The sequence below is a fragment of the Misgurnus anguillicaudatus genome, chromosome 10 (assembly GCF_027580225.2).
Source record: "Misgurnus anguillicaudatus chromosome 10, ASM2758022v2, whole genome shotgun sequence".
Lineage (NCBI taxonomy): Eukaryota > Metazoa > Chordata > Actinopteri > Cypriniformes > Cobitidae > Misgurnus > Misgurnus anguillicaudatus.
In genome coordinates, this window is record NC_073346.2 from 23,059,190 (window position 1) to 23,076,105 (window position 16,916).

At 38.7% G+C, this 16,916-nt stretch overlaps 2 protein-coding genes across 2 annotated transcripts; both read left to right on the forward strand.

Moving 5' to 3' along the window:
• Window positions 1–4: 4 nt before the first annotated feature.
• On the forward strand, window positions 5–16,340 carry rad54b (RAD54 homolog B). The gene is made up of 15 exons (XM_055210113.2): window positions 5–143; window positions 351–534; window positions 792–1,008; window positions 8,351–8,482; window positions 8,658–8,942; window positions 9,507–9,669; window positions 9,762–9,987; window positions 10,063–10,270; window positions 10,377–10,516; window positions 10,744–11,046; window positions 11,160–11,308; window positions 14,296–14,557; window positions 15,339–15,405; window positions 15,676–15,876; window positions 16,010–16,340. Exons 2-15 carry the CDS (start codon window positions 388–390, stop codon window positions 16,213–16,215), a joined length of 2,706 nt encoding a protein of 901 aa, XP_055066088.2. The 5' UTR covers window positions 5–143; window positions 351–387; the 3' UTR covers window positions 16,216–16,340.
• fsbp (fibrinogen silencer binding protein) lies at window positions 3,594–6,522 on the forward strand. Its single transcript, XM_055210114.2, has 2 exons — window positions 3,594–4,754; window positions 5,675–6,522. Exons 1-2 carry the CDS (start codon window positions 4,357–4,359, stop codon window positions 6,246–6,248), a joined length of 972 nt encoding a protein of 323 aa, XP_055066089.1. The 5' UTR covers window positions 3,594–4,356; the 3' UTR covers window positions 6,249–6,522.
• Window positions 16,341–16,916: the final 576 nt, after the last annotated feature.

The following is a 16,916-nucleotide window of genomic DNA, read 5'->3' on the forward strand; positions in this document are numbered from 1 at the left end:
TTATCGTAAGCCCCGCCCCTTTCTGTGACACCGTGCCTCAACCAATCACAGTGAATATACGTCACATCCGCGGGATGCTTGAGATTTTCGAGGGAGTTTAACAAAACAAACCATCACTGACAGATTAAGACGCACGATTTATAGTAAGATATTAATATACTGTGACATATTACCTCTACACGTGTAGTATTTTAAAGCTTTTTTAAAAAGAATTTAAAGTCGAAAACTGAGAACTTACTCGATTTACTTCGCCAGTTACTTTGTATACATCACAAAATTGAGGCGGTCGGCATAGATATTAGCCTTAATGTTTCATTGTGTTATGAATGTTATATTATTGTTTGTTACAGGTAACTGGCTGGCAGACGTGTTGCCTTAGCTCAGAGTATGCGCAGGTCTGGAGCTCCGAGTCAGCTCAGCGGCAATGCTGCAAAGAAACCCCGGTTTATGCCTCCCTTATCAAGGGTTGAATCAAGATCATCACTACCATCACCTACACCGACGCCTACATTAGGAAATGTGCTGCTTAGTAAGGTAAAGGCAATATATACATCATGTGATTATGTACATGAACTATATTTTATTCATCTGCTGCTATGTTGTCTTTCTGCTGCTAGGTTCTCTTTGTGTGTGCTATTACAATAATGTTTACATCTGCGTTATAAGAAAATGTAATTTTAATTTTATTTGTAAGACAAATATATGATTTATAAGCAGGCAATAGTCTATTTTACTTTCAGTGTCATTATTTTGAAGGTTGCAGTGTGTTTAACAGTTGTGTATTAATACAGGTCCAGATGTGTTTGAGTAGTGGAGATGCTTCAGTTGTGTCTAAAGCTCCAGCAAGCAGTAAGGCTTTAGCCAGAGTCTTGAGTGCTCTTCCTCAGGGGGAATGTAAGGAAAACAACTTAAGATCATCATCATCTGACTTTTCTGAAGCAGAGCAATCAACAGACAAAGACAGCTGCTCGGTGCAGCCAAGCACTCATGCCAACTCTACGTCTACCGGTAAGAATTGACAGTTTCATATTTGTGTTCGTTTCAACATAAATACTTAAAGGGATACTCCTCTTTTTTTTAGGGTGGGCTTGTTTTCCAGCTCCTCTGAAGTTGAATAGTTGAGTTTTGCTGTTTTGGAGTCCATTCAGATTATCCCCGGGCCTGGCAGTACTGCTTTAAGCATAGTTTAGCACAATTCATAGAATCTGATTAGACCATTTAGCATAACGTTCAAAAATAACCAAAGACTTTAGATATTTTTTCATATTTAAAACTTGACTTTTCTGTAGTTAAATCGTGTTCGGAGACAGACTTAAAATTAAAAATTGCATTTTTTTTAAACCAGATATGGCTAGGAACTATACTCCTCCTTGATTTATTCCTAGCCATATTGGCCTAGAAAATTGCCATCGTTCTTAGTACACGATGTAACTACACAAGAGTCCAGTTTTAAATGGGAAAAATATCGAAACTCTTTGGTTATTTTTAAGTGCGATGCTAATGGTCTAATCAGATTCAATGGATTATGCTAAGCTATGCTAAAAGTAATACAGCCAGACCCGGAGTTCAGCTGAATGGATTCCAATAAGGTGAAACTTAATTGTTTAACTCAAGGGGAGCTGGAAAATAAGCCTATTTTCAAAAAAAGTGGAGTGTACCTTTAAAGATGTAATTGAAAATTTGACTACAATAGTTTCTTTAACATAGTTATTTTGCTGTATGTATTATTAGAAATATCAAAGAAGTGCATTTACAAAAAAATATGTGTTATGATTTTATATGCAATACACAATCTCATAGCTGTTGATTTTAAATTTGCAGTGTAAATATGCACTTGTTTGGCATGTGATATAAGTTACTTTTCAAATGTTTAGTATAAAATTGGAACTGTTTTTTTATATAAATACATGCAGGGAGTTTTGTTTGTCATTTAGTAGCAAGTTAAAGTTATAGTTCACTTTAAAATGAAAATTTACTCCTCATGTTGTTCTAAACCTGTATGAATTTCTTTTTTCTGATAAACAAAAAAGAAGATATTTTGGGAAATGATGGTAAACACACAGCAGATAGTGATCATTGACTTGCATAGTAGGAAAAAATATTTTGGAAGTATTGTGATAAATGAAGAAGAAAATATTTTGATAAATGATGGTAAGCACACAGTTGACGGTGCCCATTAAATCCCATCATATTTTTTTTTTCCTATGGAAGCCTATGGTCACTATCTGCTGTGTGTTTACCATCATTTCTCAAAATATATTCTTTTGTGTTCATCAGAAAAAAGACATTCATACAGGTTTAAAACAACATGAGGATGAGTAAATGATGACAGAATTTTCATTTTAAAATGAACTATAACTTTAAAGGGATACTTCACCGATTTAGCATTCAGCTTTGTATCTGTAGAAACCCGGCAGTATTACTGAATGACCATGTTTCCCTCCCTCATTTCCCCCTGAGAGGAGAGATATCTGCATTTTGGTTCTGCAAAAAAGTCCTCCGATTATGTAATATGACGATTTTTGCATCATCGGAGGACTTTTTTGCAGAACCAAAATGCAGATATCTCTCCTCTCAGGGGGAAATGATGGAGGGAAACATGGTCATTCAGTAATACTGCCGGGTTTCTACAGATACAAAGCTGAATGCTAAATCGGTGAAGTATCCCTTTAAATAGATCAGTGGTTCTCAAAGTGGGATATGGGGACCCCTGGTGGACAGCAATCTATAACCAGGGAATAATAATTATGCTATAAAAATGGGCTGTATTTAAAATGAGATTAAAATCTAATGATTGTGACATATCACAACAAGATGTTATAAATCATAAATGTTTTTGTTTATCACTATAAAACATATCTGCAGTGTTTGAAAAATATACAATAGTTTAATAGCATTCAATAATACAAAATGTGGAAAACATAAAGCTTAATATGCTTTCATAATTATTACGGGTTCCTTGGAAATTTTCTTCCCTGTAAGGAGTCACTGGCCCAAAAAAGTTGAGGAACCCTGTACTAGATAACCATATATAATGTTTTGTTTGCTGAAATAAGTGTTGGCAAGTTTTCTGTACTTATTTTTGAGAGACAGGAATGTCAAGGCGTTTTTATCCCTGTGGTTGGTGAACACTAATGCATTATTTATTTTATAAAAAACTTTTTTATCACACTATTAAAAGCCTTTGACGCATATAACATTTACACATTGTACAATTACAGACAACAATTCATTTTTTGTTGCAGTCAAATTTAATATGAAAGCTTATTAACAATTTTGTTACTCATGCACAGATCAGTTTTACATAACTGTGTGCACTATTGGGGTTTGCGCACACACACAGAGACACGCCAGAAACACAAACAAACCGATCGCGATAACTAAACTGAGATTGTAAAAATGCTAAAACGTTGTAATTGGTGTCCGTGCAAAAAAGTGGTGTTCCCGTCATTATTCGTGGGTTTGATTATTAAGGAACACAAATACCTCATATTTTTAGATAAAAGCGTAACACACATCTGGTGGTACAAACAGATATGTCGCTGACAAGCTCGTTTGCAAAGCGTTTAACTTAATCACGTTATGATGTTATTGTGTTGTCCCAAAACGCCGATTTAGAAGGGTAAAGTTAACTTTAAACGGCCTTTTATTTTAAACTTCGCAAACTATGGCAGATTAAAATTCACAGAAACGTTCAGCTAGAGGTCGGATTAAATACAAGACAACCTCCCCTCCTTTAGCTTCGGCTTTGAGCGAAACTAACCAATCAGCGCACACGGTTCGCTTGATTGACAAGCGGTCGGTGTCCGCTTACTCGAGCGCTGTTCAGACGTATGCACGTGTCTTTTCATGTTTCCCACAGCAGTGGGCAGACAGAGACTCGCGCTTACACCCTAAACGCGGTCGGTTTTAAATATAACTAAACGTTTAGAGACACACATTAGTTCTCTCACGATAAAAAGGCACAACGTACAGATGCTTTTATGAGCATGCATGAGAGAACTGCGTTGTGTTTTCCAGTCTAATGTAGTCGGGTTTGTTATGTAGGTCAGACCAGGCTTAAGCAGCTTTACTGAACCTGCGTCAGCTTAAGCTAAAAGGAATTCCAGCAAAGCCCTCCCCGGGTAGGCGTGGGCCTAATCGAGGCTGGCCTAGTTAAGCCTGATTCTTTTTCAAACGTCCCTGTGTGCTTAGGAGCCGGTTTGTGCATGTGTGTGTTGTTTAATCGAGGCAAGCAGTGCAGCAGCCTGCTCACACAAGTGAGTGTCCTCCAGAATAAGATACAGCATACAAGACACAGGAAAGCGAAGAAGAGAAGACGGAGTCTAGAGCATTGAGACCAGCCTAAAAAGCAAGATGTCTACCATATACATGACAAACAGCATGGTTGGCAAGGCACGCTCCTCAAACTTCACCCTGTCTGAAAAACTGGATCTTCTGCGTCTGGTCCAGCCTCACATACACATTTTGGAGGAGCACACCAACAAGCATGCCGTGATTGTGGATAAGAACCGATCCTGGGACAGCATAGCCGAGCGCTATAACAGTTTGGGAGGCGAGAGACCACCAAGAACGGCTCAGGGCCTTCGGACTCTCTATAAACGACTTAAAGAAAGTGCCAAACAGGAGGTTCTTCAGCGAAGCCACGCCCAGCCTGCATACAGAAGCAGCATCTCGGAGCCAACCAAACGTATCATGGAAATGATTCCTCAACTATTTCATGTGGGGGACAAAGATCAAAGTGCACTCCACAGGTGAGATTGAGCATACACCTATTTTCCTGCCACGTGCACGTACACCTGCTTACAGATGATCACATAAACAAAACTGACATATATCATAAGGTGACATTTTAAACGTACTATACCTATGCATATACAATCAAACATACTCGTATATGGTATGTTTGGCTATATGCCAAAATCTCATTGGCATCAAGGAGATAATGTTATTGGTTATAACATTTTTATAAAAGCATCTGTCTGATCAGAAATGTTCTGACTTTTAAGGCGGCTGCTTTCACACATATCCATTTTAGCAGTATTTTGTGTGTGAAATCATCTTTAGCAGTTCAGTTTGCTGTTTCTGCTGTCTGTGGTTTAAACACGTGTTGCAGTCACACACACACTTAAGTCTTTTCACTGTGTGTCCTGTCCCAGAGGTAAGCTTGTAGTACTGTGGGGATTTGGATGTCATTAACTGTATTTCTGATGCTGGGCTAATGACAGGTTTGCCAGTATAGTTACTTTACACTGTCAGCTCAAAATCAGCCTCAGCCTCGATGACAAAAGTAAGGTCTCACAGTCTTTTTTGTCATTTATAACCAAATTCTGTAAAGAGCTGCGGAGGTGGATAATCTCATTCAGATTTATTAGTAAATCTATTTCCATACAAAAGTATTGTGGCAGAACAATGGTTGTATCAGGTAGTAAAACCATGGTAATTTGATATACACCATGCACCTGAAATTCATGTACACTTAGGTCAACATTAAAAGTACCCATGGTAGCACCATAGCAGTTTTTAGTACTTGTTTCTAGATGTTAGGCATTTTTATTTGTTCAAATAGTTCTGAAAAATAAAACATACAAACACATTTTCTGATAGAGTATTCATCAAAGTTTTGATTTTCAAAGTTTTTCATATGCTGACATCACATATGTTTTTGTGCTAGGCTTCAGTTCAAGAGGATTTCTCGAGTGCTAGACCAGCCGGGCAGTAGTCTGTCCGTCCAAGTGTTGTCGGGATATCCACCCGATGAAGTGATAAGGGAAGAGTCAGAAGACGTGAAGCCCCCGCCTGATATCCAACTGATTACGACACACAGTTCGCCAGGTACTTCCCCAACGAGTCAGGCCCACCACGGACAGAACGAGAGAGAAAATGAGGTGGTGGAAGATGAGGAAGATGAGGATTTGGTTTCCCACGTGTATGCAGCCTCTCTCTCTCCGTGCCCCTCCTCCGTACACTTGCCGCTCTCACCATCAGCACCCGCCCCTACTCGGAGTCTGTATCATAGGGGCAGGGTAGCTTTCAAAAGTCCTGTGTTTGAGGCTGAAATGTTGCAGATGATGAGAGAGGAACATGAGCTGCTTCTGGCCAATCATAGAAAGCTTGGGCTATATCTGGAAGAGAAGAGAGAGGGGCTTAAACGAAAGCAACAATTGGAGGAGGAGCTTCTGAGGTCAAAGGTCAAAGTGGAGAAACTGAGGGTCGCCAGACTTCGCCATGGGCTGCCAACGATGTAACGCGTGACGTAATGTCATGTATAAAATGTAGCAAAAAGGGAACAACTTTTGTGTTGCTGAACTAACCATGTGTTATAAGGCTGGTATTATGCAGACTTGTTTATACAGTCCTACAGTTCTTTCATGTTTGTACAGGTTTTTATTCGGTTCATGTTTGAACAAGGTTTACTCTCATGTCTGTGGGAGGAATTACCGTTTTTGTGTGCGAGTGCGTGATTGGACAAGCAACTTTTTGTATGTTGTCACCAATAAAATTGTATTTTGATTTCTGAAAGTGTTCGGTATGTATTTCTTTGTTGTGCCTCACATTTCAACTAGCGACATTCAAATCTCATTTTGATACATAGCAGCAGTATAAAATATTAACTTGCTCTGCCAATAAATGTTTGTGTAGACATTCGTTCTGTTTATACAGTGTCTTATGTTTATTCAGTGTCTATATGTGAATTTCTTTTCATGCCTGGTTTTAAAGCTTTTGCCTCAATATTGCCATCTCTGTTTGATTTTTACTTTATGTACTTCTCTCTATGTGAGTGGAAGTCAAAAGAGAGCATTTCTTGCGCAGTCGCCCTTGAACGTATTATATATTATTATGAGCTTAGTATCGTGAATCAGGGATTTTTTATATCTGCTCAACAACTGATTTGATAAAATACATAGAAAATAAATAAAAAAAAACAGTGCATGTTCTCCCTGTGTCAGCGTGGGTTTACTCCGGGTACTCTGGTTTCTTTCCACAGCTCAAAAACATGCAGCTTAGGTGAATTGGAGATGCCAAATTGCCCCTCCCCCAACATATGGATTAACTTGTGTGGATCAACTTGTGTATGGATTAACCAGTTCTCGCAATGAATATAGACATAGATAAAACTGCATAGTCTACTAAACTACAGATGATGGTAATAGGATAATAGGAAGTTTATTCCAAGTGTAAAGTGCATATAATGATAAAATACCGTGTTTGCTAGCTTATAATGTTTTAACATGATTGCAGCTAAATCACAATTAAACATTACAAAATGCCATGACAAAGTTAATTGTGTACGTTGCATTATCTCATAACATTGTTCGTTATAATGTCACTATACATGATTATTGCTATTTATCATAATAGTTTGCAAATTGTGCATGTTTACACTATTTACAACCTCTAGGCTTATTTATGTCCTGATAATTATGTGAGATATTGACTGTTATCTCTGTTGTCATGATAATCGCATGACATACTACAAGCAAGCGCAACAACATACAACATAGACCGCAAACAAGTTTACAAATGAGAGATTTACTTACTAGTCCATCAACAAGATCGCCAGATCAGCATCGCTCCAGTGCTGTCTTTTAGCCAACGAGTAAAAACCTGACCGAGTGGGACTCTTGTCCGGTTTCTAAAGCGGTCAGATTCTCTTTTCCTTTTACCTACTTGCTTCCGAACGCGCTTTCTTAACTTTTAAATCGTTTAGCCTTACGTCTCAAATTCGCGCGTGTAGTTGTTGTTATGGGCTTGATCGACTTCATGCAGCGCTGCAAGAACCAACCGCCAGATGACGTCAAAGTGCGGTCTCGGATCATTCTCGCGGTACTTTGACGTCATCCGGTGGTCGGTTCTTGCAGCGCCACACGAAGTCAATCAAGCCTAACGTGTGTGAAGTCGTTGCCGTAAAGCAAGTCGTGATTCTCGCGAGATTTGTCAGGGGCGGTTCTCTCAAGCTTGCATTGCTGGTTTTGGTAGCGGCGTCCTCCCTTACTATGACTTTGTTTACTACCGAAATAACTTTGAAGCTGTTATATTAAGGTAAAATAACTGCATAGTGTGTCTTTAAGATTAACCGCACTACCAAGCGTAGTAGTAATGTAACGTATATAAGAGGGTGCAAAGTTAAGCCAATGTCAGCAAACGCCCCAGGGGTTGAAAAAATCCCTAGGAGAGAAACCCTGCAACGGTGTCCTAGGAGGGGGAAAAACCCTTGGAGAAAACAATTAAAATATGGATTGCAGCTTTAAAAATGAGCAAATTTATAATTTAACACATTTAAATATGATTTAGCATAGAGTATGTTGTGTTCTGTTGTAACAACTTAGTCATGTGTTGATTTATTTAGTGCACTACTATAGTGTTATGTGGTGCAAGGCATCATCAAGGAAGCATAAGCGCTGGGAGGGCGACGCTGTGCTGATTGCAAAGGGGCGGAGTGTTGTCCTCAAAGACATGGAGGGACGGGACATTGGACGAGGTTAGTCTTCCATGATGCAAAACGAGCAATGCAATAGCAATTGCTCCTGTGTAGTATTGTTAAGATTTTTTTATTTAAATGTACATTAAAAATTATTTAGTTATTATTCCTCACACAATATTATTTTAAAACAATTTTGTTTAGGTCTATGGTTAAATCTATATTTGTCTGTTAGGTTCAGGCTATAAAGCCTCTGAGCTGGAAAGTCTGTCTGAGGGTCAGACTCTTAATGTGGGAGGAAAACAAATCGAGGTAATGGGAGTCATTTCCGATGAAGACTACGTCAAGGGCCGTTGTTTCCAAGATGCCACTGTCGAGACGTCTGCAGAGGCAATTGTAAAGGCTCCTGTATATCGACCACTGGCCAAATCCTTTACAAGGCCCGGACTTAAAGGAGCACTACAAGATTTCACTCCTGAAGGAGCCCCATGTAAACCCAAACATGACCCGAATGCACCAGGTACAGCTTACATTCAACCTACTGTAATGCAGCGTTCACGCCAAACGCAAATATAGAGCATCTGGCGCAAATGATTTCAATGTTAAGTCAATGTACGCTTAAGTCAACGTGCGTCTGGAGGTCTTGCAGCGCAAATGAGGCGTTTAGCGTGGTGCGGTAAACGCAAATTCGCCTCATTTGCGCATGTATTTCACGCGAATTACGCAAATTGGCGTCTAAAAAATCACGCCGCGTTAACCAATCAGGAGCCTGCTTGCTCCTGTGGCGGCAGGCCCGCCCGGAGTCACTCATTTAACATGAAGGTACAACTGATATGTCGCGTCAATTTCGCTTCAATCCCTTGCTTTTTACGCGCGTCTATTTCGCTGTAGATGCATGAATGCATTCAAAATGTTCATGCGGCAAACTAAACGCAGTAGTCACGAATTTGACGCTCTGTTTGTTTGGTGTGAACGCAGCATAATACAGTGAGTATAATTTATTGTCCCACCATCTCAGTTAGCAAGTGCCTGCCTACCTTACCCTGGTCAGATAATACAAAACCCTTTGTTTGCTTGTCCTCAGGAGCTCTTGTGATGCCACGGCCAACCACTGATCACCAGTGGCTAAATAATAAATCTGGTTCTCCACTGGTGGATGTGGTCGTGGACCCTCACCTGACCAATCATCTTCGGCCACATCAGAAAGAGGGCGTGGTCTTTCTTTATGAATGCTTAATGGGAATGAGGTTAAAATCATAATTTTTACATTTAAACATGTTTTACTTCTCTCTGTGCATTTGTTTGATTTGTTTTTTATGTGTTTGTGTGTGTATTATAGATTGGCTGGCCGCTGTGGGGCAATTTTAGCAGATGAGATGGGGCTTGGGAAGACCCTACAGTGTGTTTGTGTGCTGTGGACACTACTGAGACAGGGTCCCTACGGTGGGCGGCCTATAATTAAGAGAGCGCTTGTGGTGTGTCCGGGTAGTTTGGTGAAGAACTGGGCTGCTGAGTTTAATAAGTGGCTGGGGAGAGAGAGGATCAGTGTTTACACCGTGGACCAGGTGTGTACATGTTGTTTGTGTTTGATACCATATAGTAATTTTATTTAAATCTCAAAGCATGTGTTGTGTTCGTAGGATCACCGTGTGGAGGAGTTTGTGTCTTCTCCAATTTACACTGTGATGGTGATCAGTTATGAGATGTTGTTGCGCTCTGTGGACAAATTGAAAGAGCTGGATTTTGGAGTGCTAGTCTGCGATGAAGGACATCGACTCAAAAACAGCAATATCAAAACATCTGGTGCCCTCACTGCTCTTTCATGTCAGAGGCGCCTTATATTAACAGGTTACGTTTGCTTTATCCTGCACATTTATACACATGTACCATTTATATAAATGAAAAGATTAGAATAATTTAAGAAAAAGCATAACATGTGTTTGGTATTATACAGGCACTCCTGTGCAGAACGATCTGCAGGAGTTTTATTCCATTGTCGAGTTTGTAAATCCAGGAATTCTGGGAACATCTGCGGCCTACAGAAAGATTTATGAAGAACCCATTCTCAGATCTCGACAGCCCTCGTGCACAGAGGTATAGCAGATCAAAAAATATTCAGATCTGTTGTTTAGCATGCATGCATCATGGTGCTCATATAGGAGATACAGATTTGAGTCTGTCCCATGTCTGTCATAACTCTTTATTTGTCTATCAAAAAATCAATAATTTAAAAATAGATGGTCTTTAGATATGAGCATTGTTTATTCACCCAGTCTTAGTAATGCATCTGTCTTTGCACTTAACATCACTGTTTGTTTCAGGAGGAGAGATTTATGGGAGAGGAGCGTGCTGCTGAGCTCTTCCGTCTAACAGGGGTGTTTACGCTGCGACGCACGCAGGAGATCATCAATCAGTATTTGTCAGAGCGGATCGAGTGGACTGTATTTTGCAAACCCACCGAACTGCAGCTGCGTCTGTATGGAGTCCTGCTGGCCACACGTCCCATCAAAGCCTGCCTTTCCAGTGCCGGCACACACTCTTACACGCACAGCCCACACCTTGCATGCATCAACGCTCTTAAGAAACTCTGCAATCACCCCGGGCTGCTGTATAACACTCTACAGGTATGCAACACTGAATGATGTGTTTGTGGTTTGCATATTTATACAATGAAGTATACCTGGGGCAATGTTATCTTGCTTTTAGTCTGACTAATGTTGCTTTTTGATCGCTTCAGGAAAAGACGAATGAGATGTTCGAGGATGAAATGATGGAGCTTTTTCCTGAAGGCTACTCCGCGGGTGCTTTTAGCACTGCAGATTCTGGGAAGCTTCTAGTGCTAACAGACCTTCTGTCTGCAATCCAGGATGTCAATTGCAAAGACAGGTACACAAACTGATTACAGATGTCATCTCATTTATTTAGATGCGTGGATCTTTTGCATTTTTAAAGAAAAAGTTCAACCAAGAATGAAAAATTATCTTATCAGAATATCTGTATCTGACTTTTATTTTTTTCATTTGTAAGTTTTATCCCAAAATACTTGTGCTGGGCAAAGATTAATCTAGATTAATTGCATACAAAAAAATAGTTTTTGCATAATATATGAGTGTGTGATGTGTGTAATTTTTATGTATGCATAAATACACACACATTCATGTATGTACAGTCTTGTTCAAAATAATAGCAGTACAATGTGACTAACCAGAATAATCAAGGTTTTTAGTATATTTTTTATTGCTACGTGGCAAACAAGTTACCAGTAGGTTCAGTAGATTCTCAGAAAACAAATGAGACCCAGCATTCATGATATGCACGCTCTTAAGGCTGTGCAATTGGGCAATTAGTTGAATTAGTTGAAAGGGGTGTATTAAAAAAAAAGCAGTGTGGCATTCAATCACTGAGGTCATCAATTTTGTGAAGAAACAGGTGTGAATCAGGTGGCCCCTATTTAAGGATGAAGCCAACACTTGTTGAACATTCATTTGAAAGCTGAGGAAAATGGGTCGTTCAAGACATTGTTCAGAAGAACAGCGTACTTTGATTAAAAAGTTGATTGGAGAGGGGAAAACCTATAAAGAGGTGCAAAAAATGATAGGCTGTTCAGCTAAAATGATCTCCAATGCCTTAAAATGGAGAGCAAAACCAGAGAGATGTGGAAGAAAACGGAAGACAACCATCAAAATGGATAGAAGAATAACCAGAATGACAAAGGCTCAGCCAATGATCACCTCCAGGATGATCAAAGACAGTCTGGAGTTACCTGTAAGTACTGTGACAGTTAGAAGACATCTGTGTGAAGCTAATCTATTTACAAGAATCCCCCGCAAAGTCCCTCTGTTAAAAAAAAGGCATGTGCAGAAGAGGTTACAATTTGCCAAAGAACACATCAACTGGCCTAAAGAGTAATGGAGGAACATTTTGTGGACTGATGAGAGTAAAATTGTTCTTTTTGGGTCCAAGGGCCACAGGCAGTTTGTGAGACGACCCCCAAACTCTGAATTCAAGCCACAGTACACAGTGAAGACAGTGAAGCATGGAGGTGCAAGCATCATGATATTGGCATGTTTCTCCTACTATGGTGTTGGGCCTATTTATCGCATACCAGGGATCATGGATCAGTTTGCATATGTTAAAATACTTGAAGAGGTCATGTTGCCCTATGCTGAAGAGGACATGCCCTTGAAATGGTTGTTTCAACAAGACAATGACCCAAAACACACTAGTAAACGGGCAAAGTCTTGGTTCCAAACCAACAAAATTAATGTTATGGAGTGGCCAGCCCAATCTCCAGACCTTAATCCAATTGAGAACTTGTGGGGTGATATCAAAAATGCTGTTTCTGAAGCAAAACCAAGAAATGTGAATGAATTGTGGAATGTTGTTAAAGAATCATGGAGTGGAATAACAGCTGAGAGGTGCCACAAGTTGGTTGACTCCATGCCACACAGATGTCATGCAGTTTTAAAAAACTGTGGTCATACAACTAAATATTAGTTTAGTGATTCACAGGATTGCTAAATCCCAGAAAAAAAAATGTTTGTACAAAATAGTTTTGAGTTTGTACAGTCAAAGGTAGACACTGCTATTTTTTTGAACACACCCCTTTCAACTAATTGCCCAATTGCACAGCCTTAAGAGCGTGCATATCATGAATGCTGGGTCTTGTTTGTTTTCTGAGAATCTACTGAACCTACTGGTAACTTGTTTGCCACGTAGCAATAAAAAATATACTAAAAACCTTGATTATTCTGGTTAGTCACATTGTACTGCTATTATTTTGAACAATACTGTATTTAAGAAACATTTACATGTGTATATATATTTATTTAGATGTTTATATATTTTATATAATATATAAATAAAAAATGGATATATAAACATGGTAACACTTTACAATAAGGTTCATTAGTTAACATTAGTTAATGTATTAACTAACATGAACAAACCATTAGCAATACATTTGTTACAGTATTTATTAATCTTTGTTAACGTTAGTTAATATAAATAAAGCTTTATTTGCTTGTTCATGTTAGTTCACAGTGCATTAACTAACATTAACAAAATTTTAATAAAAGTATTAGTAATTGTTGAAATTTACATTAACAAAGATGAATAAATGCTGTATACGTGCAGTTCATTATTAGTTCATGTTAATTAATATAGTTAACTAATGTTAACTAATGAACCTTATTGTAAAGTGTTACCAAAAAATTCTCAAATGATGTATGTGTGTTAAAATATACATCATAATAACACACAGTAAACACACATGTTTATGCAAAAACTCACTTTTATTTTGTATGCAATCTAGATTAATATTTGCCCAGCACTAACAAAATACCCTTACAAAAATTAACCATGGTTTTACTACAATTTTTTTTAAACATAGCTAAACGATGGTTACTGTAGTAAAACCATGGTTTTGCAAATAGCAACAAAAAAATTTCACTACACTTTTACCACAAAAATCATGGTTAATTTTCGTAAGGGTACTGTCATTTTGGGGCGGTGTCCCGGACAGGGATTAGACTAGTCCTAGACTAAAATAAATGTAAGAGCTGTCCAAACTGAAAACAACTAGCACTGACATGTCTTAAAATACATCAGTGCCCTTTGTTTTGCCTCAAAATGGATGCCAGTAATGTTTTTAGTAAGGCATGTTTGTAAAAACTAGTTACATTTCCTAATGACACTAAAGCCTAGTCCAGGTTTAAGCTAATCCCTGTCCAGGAAACCACCCCATTATGTTTAGAAAGCACATATACCATAATAAAACTAATCCAAAGGACTCAAGTGAGTCAATAAATGTCACCTAAAGTGAAAATTGGATTGGTCTCTCTCTCTCTCTCTCTCGCTCGCTCGCTCTCTAGGGTTGTTTTGGTGTCTAACTACACACAAACTCTTGACTTGCTGCAAAATGTCTGTGATCACATTGGCTACAAATGGTGTCGGCTGGATGGACAGACGCCTGTTGCCCAGCGACAACGAATTGTTGATTCTTTTAACAGTCCACATTCTTCCAACTTCCTGTTGCTTCTCAGCTCTAAGGCTGGAGGGGTGGGGCTTAACCTCATTGGTGCCTCCCATCTTGTTTTATATGATTTAGACTGGAATCCAGCCAATGACATACAGGTCAGTGAACATCTGTTTTAACACCATGTCCAATATATGGAAAGCACAAAAATATGTTATTTTTGCCAAATAAGTTATTTTAAGGAGGACTAGAAAGCATAATTTGGTAAACCTTACATTACATTTACATTTGTGCGTTTTGCAGACACTTATTCAAAGCGACTTTCATTATAAGGTTTAGATTTGTTTTATCAGTATGTGTGTTCAAACCCATGACCTTTTGTGCTGCTAACACAATGCTATACAGGCAGAATACCATGTTTTAAGTCAACATCCTTATTTGTCATAGAACAATGATGTTATGTTTGGGTTAGGTTTAGTGCTAATGTTTGGGACTGGCTTTTACACCATTCCGATCAACCCACGTTTTCCTGCTAGTTCACGGGTAAAGGAATTTGCTAGGGATTGAACTTGCTGATTTGATTACAATAACTTGCACAGACCCAAGCCCACTACCAGTTAAGACATCAAAGATCGCAGACAAATTTCGAATTGTTGCAAAGGCTGAATGTCTGTGAATGGAGAAAGTGCTTTTTGCCCCACAAATGATATAGTTCAAGCTTCTACCATCAGGTGATACAGCTAACAGCTACTTTTTATATTTCCACACCCTCTTCTACTTGCACCTTTAATGGTGACCACTAGATGGCAGAGAGTCCAAAACAATCAAGCTGTATTTACTTCTGAAAAGACCTGTGTTATTCATAGGCCTTTGTAATAATAACTCATCTCAGAGTCATTTTGTTTTTCAGCCACAGTGAGAGTTTTTTTTATCTCTTAGGCCATGGCACGAGTGTGGCGGGATGGACAGAAGAAAACAGTTCACATCTACAGGCTACTTACAACAGGTAATAAACATCAGCATATGGCACAGAAAACATGAGCCACCAGCGCAGCAACCCCTCTTTCAAAACATAAATGTTGCTGTTTTGTTATGCCTGCACAATGTCAAGTAGTAAAAAACATGTCGTAGGGTTTCATCAATCATGAGACAAACTTGTTGCCAGGCTGAATGTTATGATACCCATCACATGATGAAACACACTCTTTATTATAGCTAAAAGCTTTCAGTGTTATGATTTATAGATTTATAGCATTTGTGCACGTTTCTCTTGTAGGTTCTATAGAAGAGAAGATCTATCAGAGACAGGTGAGTAAACAGGGGCTTTCTGGTTCAGTGGTCGACATGACCAAAAAGGCTGAGCATATTAGCTTTTCTGCCGAAGAGCTGCGGGACCTTTTTACTTTTGAGCCAAATACCACCTGTCTCACTCATGACCTGCTGGGCTGCCAGTGTGCCGGTGATGGAAACACACCAGGTAAATAAATACTGACATACATTGTCTTGAAAAAACGAAGATTCTCTTTCTTTACATACATACCTATATTACTCTTCGATTTTTATTATTTAATTTAAATGTGATTTTATATGTAATTTTTTTTTTACATCAGGTGTTCTGAATGAGGTAAATGAGGAGACTGGAAGGGCATGTCAACTCGGTCGCCATGTTAATAGCGCAGCAGCGTTTCCACAACGTGTCAGCATGTCTGAGCTTATGCAATGGAGGCATTTCGCTGGAACCGTCCAATCATACGATGACATTTACTTAAATCGGGCTTGTAGCCATGTTACGTATGCCTTTCAGAGCACCACTTAAAATTACCAAACCACAGTTTGAACTATCTCATTTACTTATACTTACAAACCCAATACCCTCATGTTTTTTGTAAATCTGTCATGTAACATATGTGCTGTTAATAAATTTGTCCTTGTATATTTTAACATATATCTTTGTTGTATGCATCAGCAATTGCTTGTCCATTTAGGGAACTCATAAATGTGGAAATCTTCACCACTAAGCAAACTTATTCAAAGCAATAAACAGAAAAAGACAATCACTGTAACACACACGAAATGTGTCTATCAGACAAATATTTAGAGAGATAATTTAATCATCTTCCTTTGTGTTCAGCAGAACAAAGAAATTTATATAGGTTTGGAACAACTTTATGGTAAATGATGACCCAATTTTTATTTTTGGGTAAACTATCCCTTTAATGAAACAGATGTCACCCACTGATCAGTGATGTCACTGTAACAAAATGTTTTATGCATGGCCAGTGGCGTAATGCTTTTTTAGTATAGACCCGAACTGCTATATTATTTAAGGTACCAACATTCAACAGGGTTTCCGCGGGGTTGTAAAAGGTAGTAAAAGGTAGTAAATTAAATTATGCCAAATTAAGGCCAGTAAAAAGTAGTAAAAAGTAGTAAACGTCATCTGACGAGGTAGTAAATTTTCGATTGCCTTTTGTAATGTTATGATGCCTGGAAATTAGTTCAAATCACCCGCATATC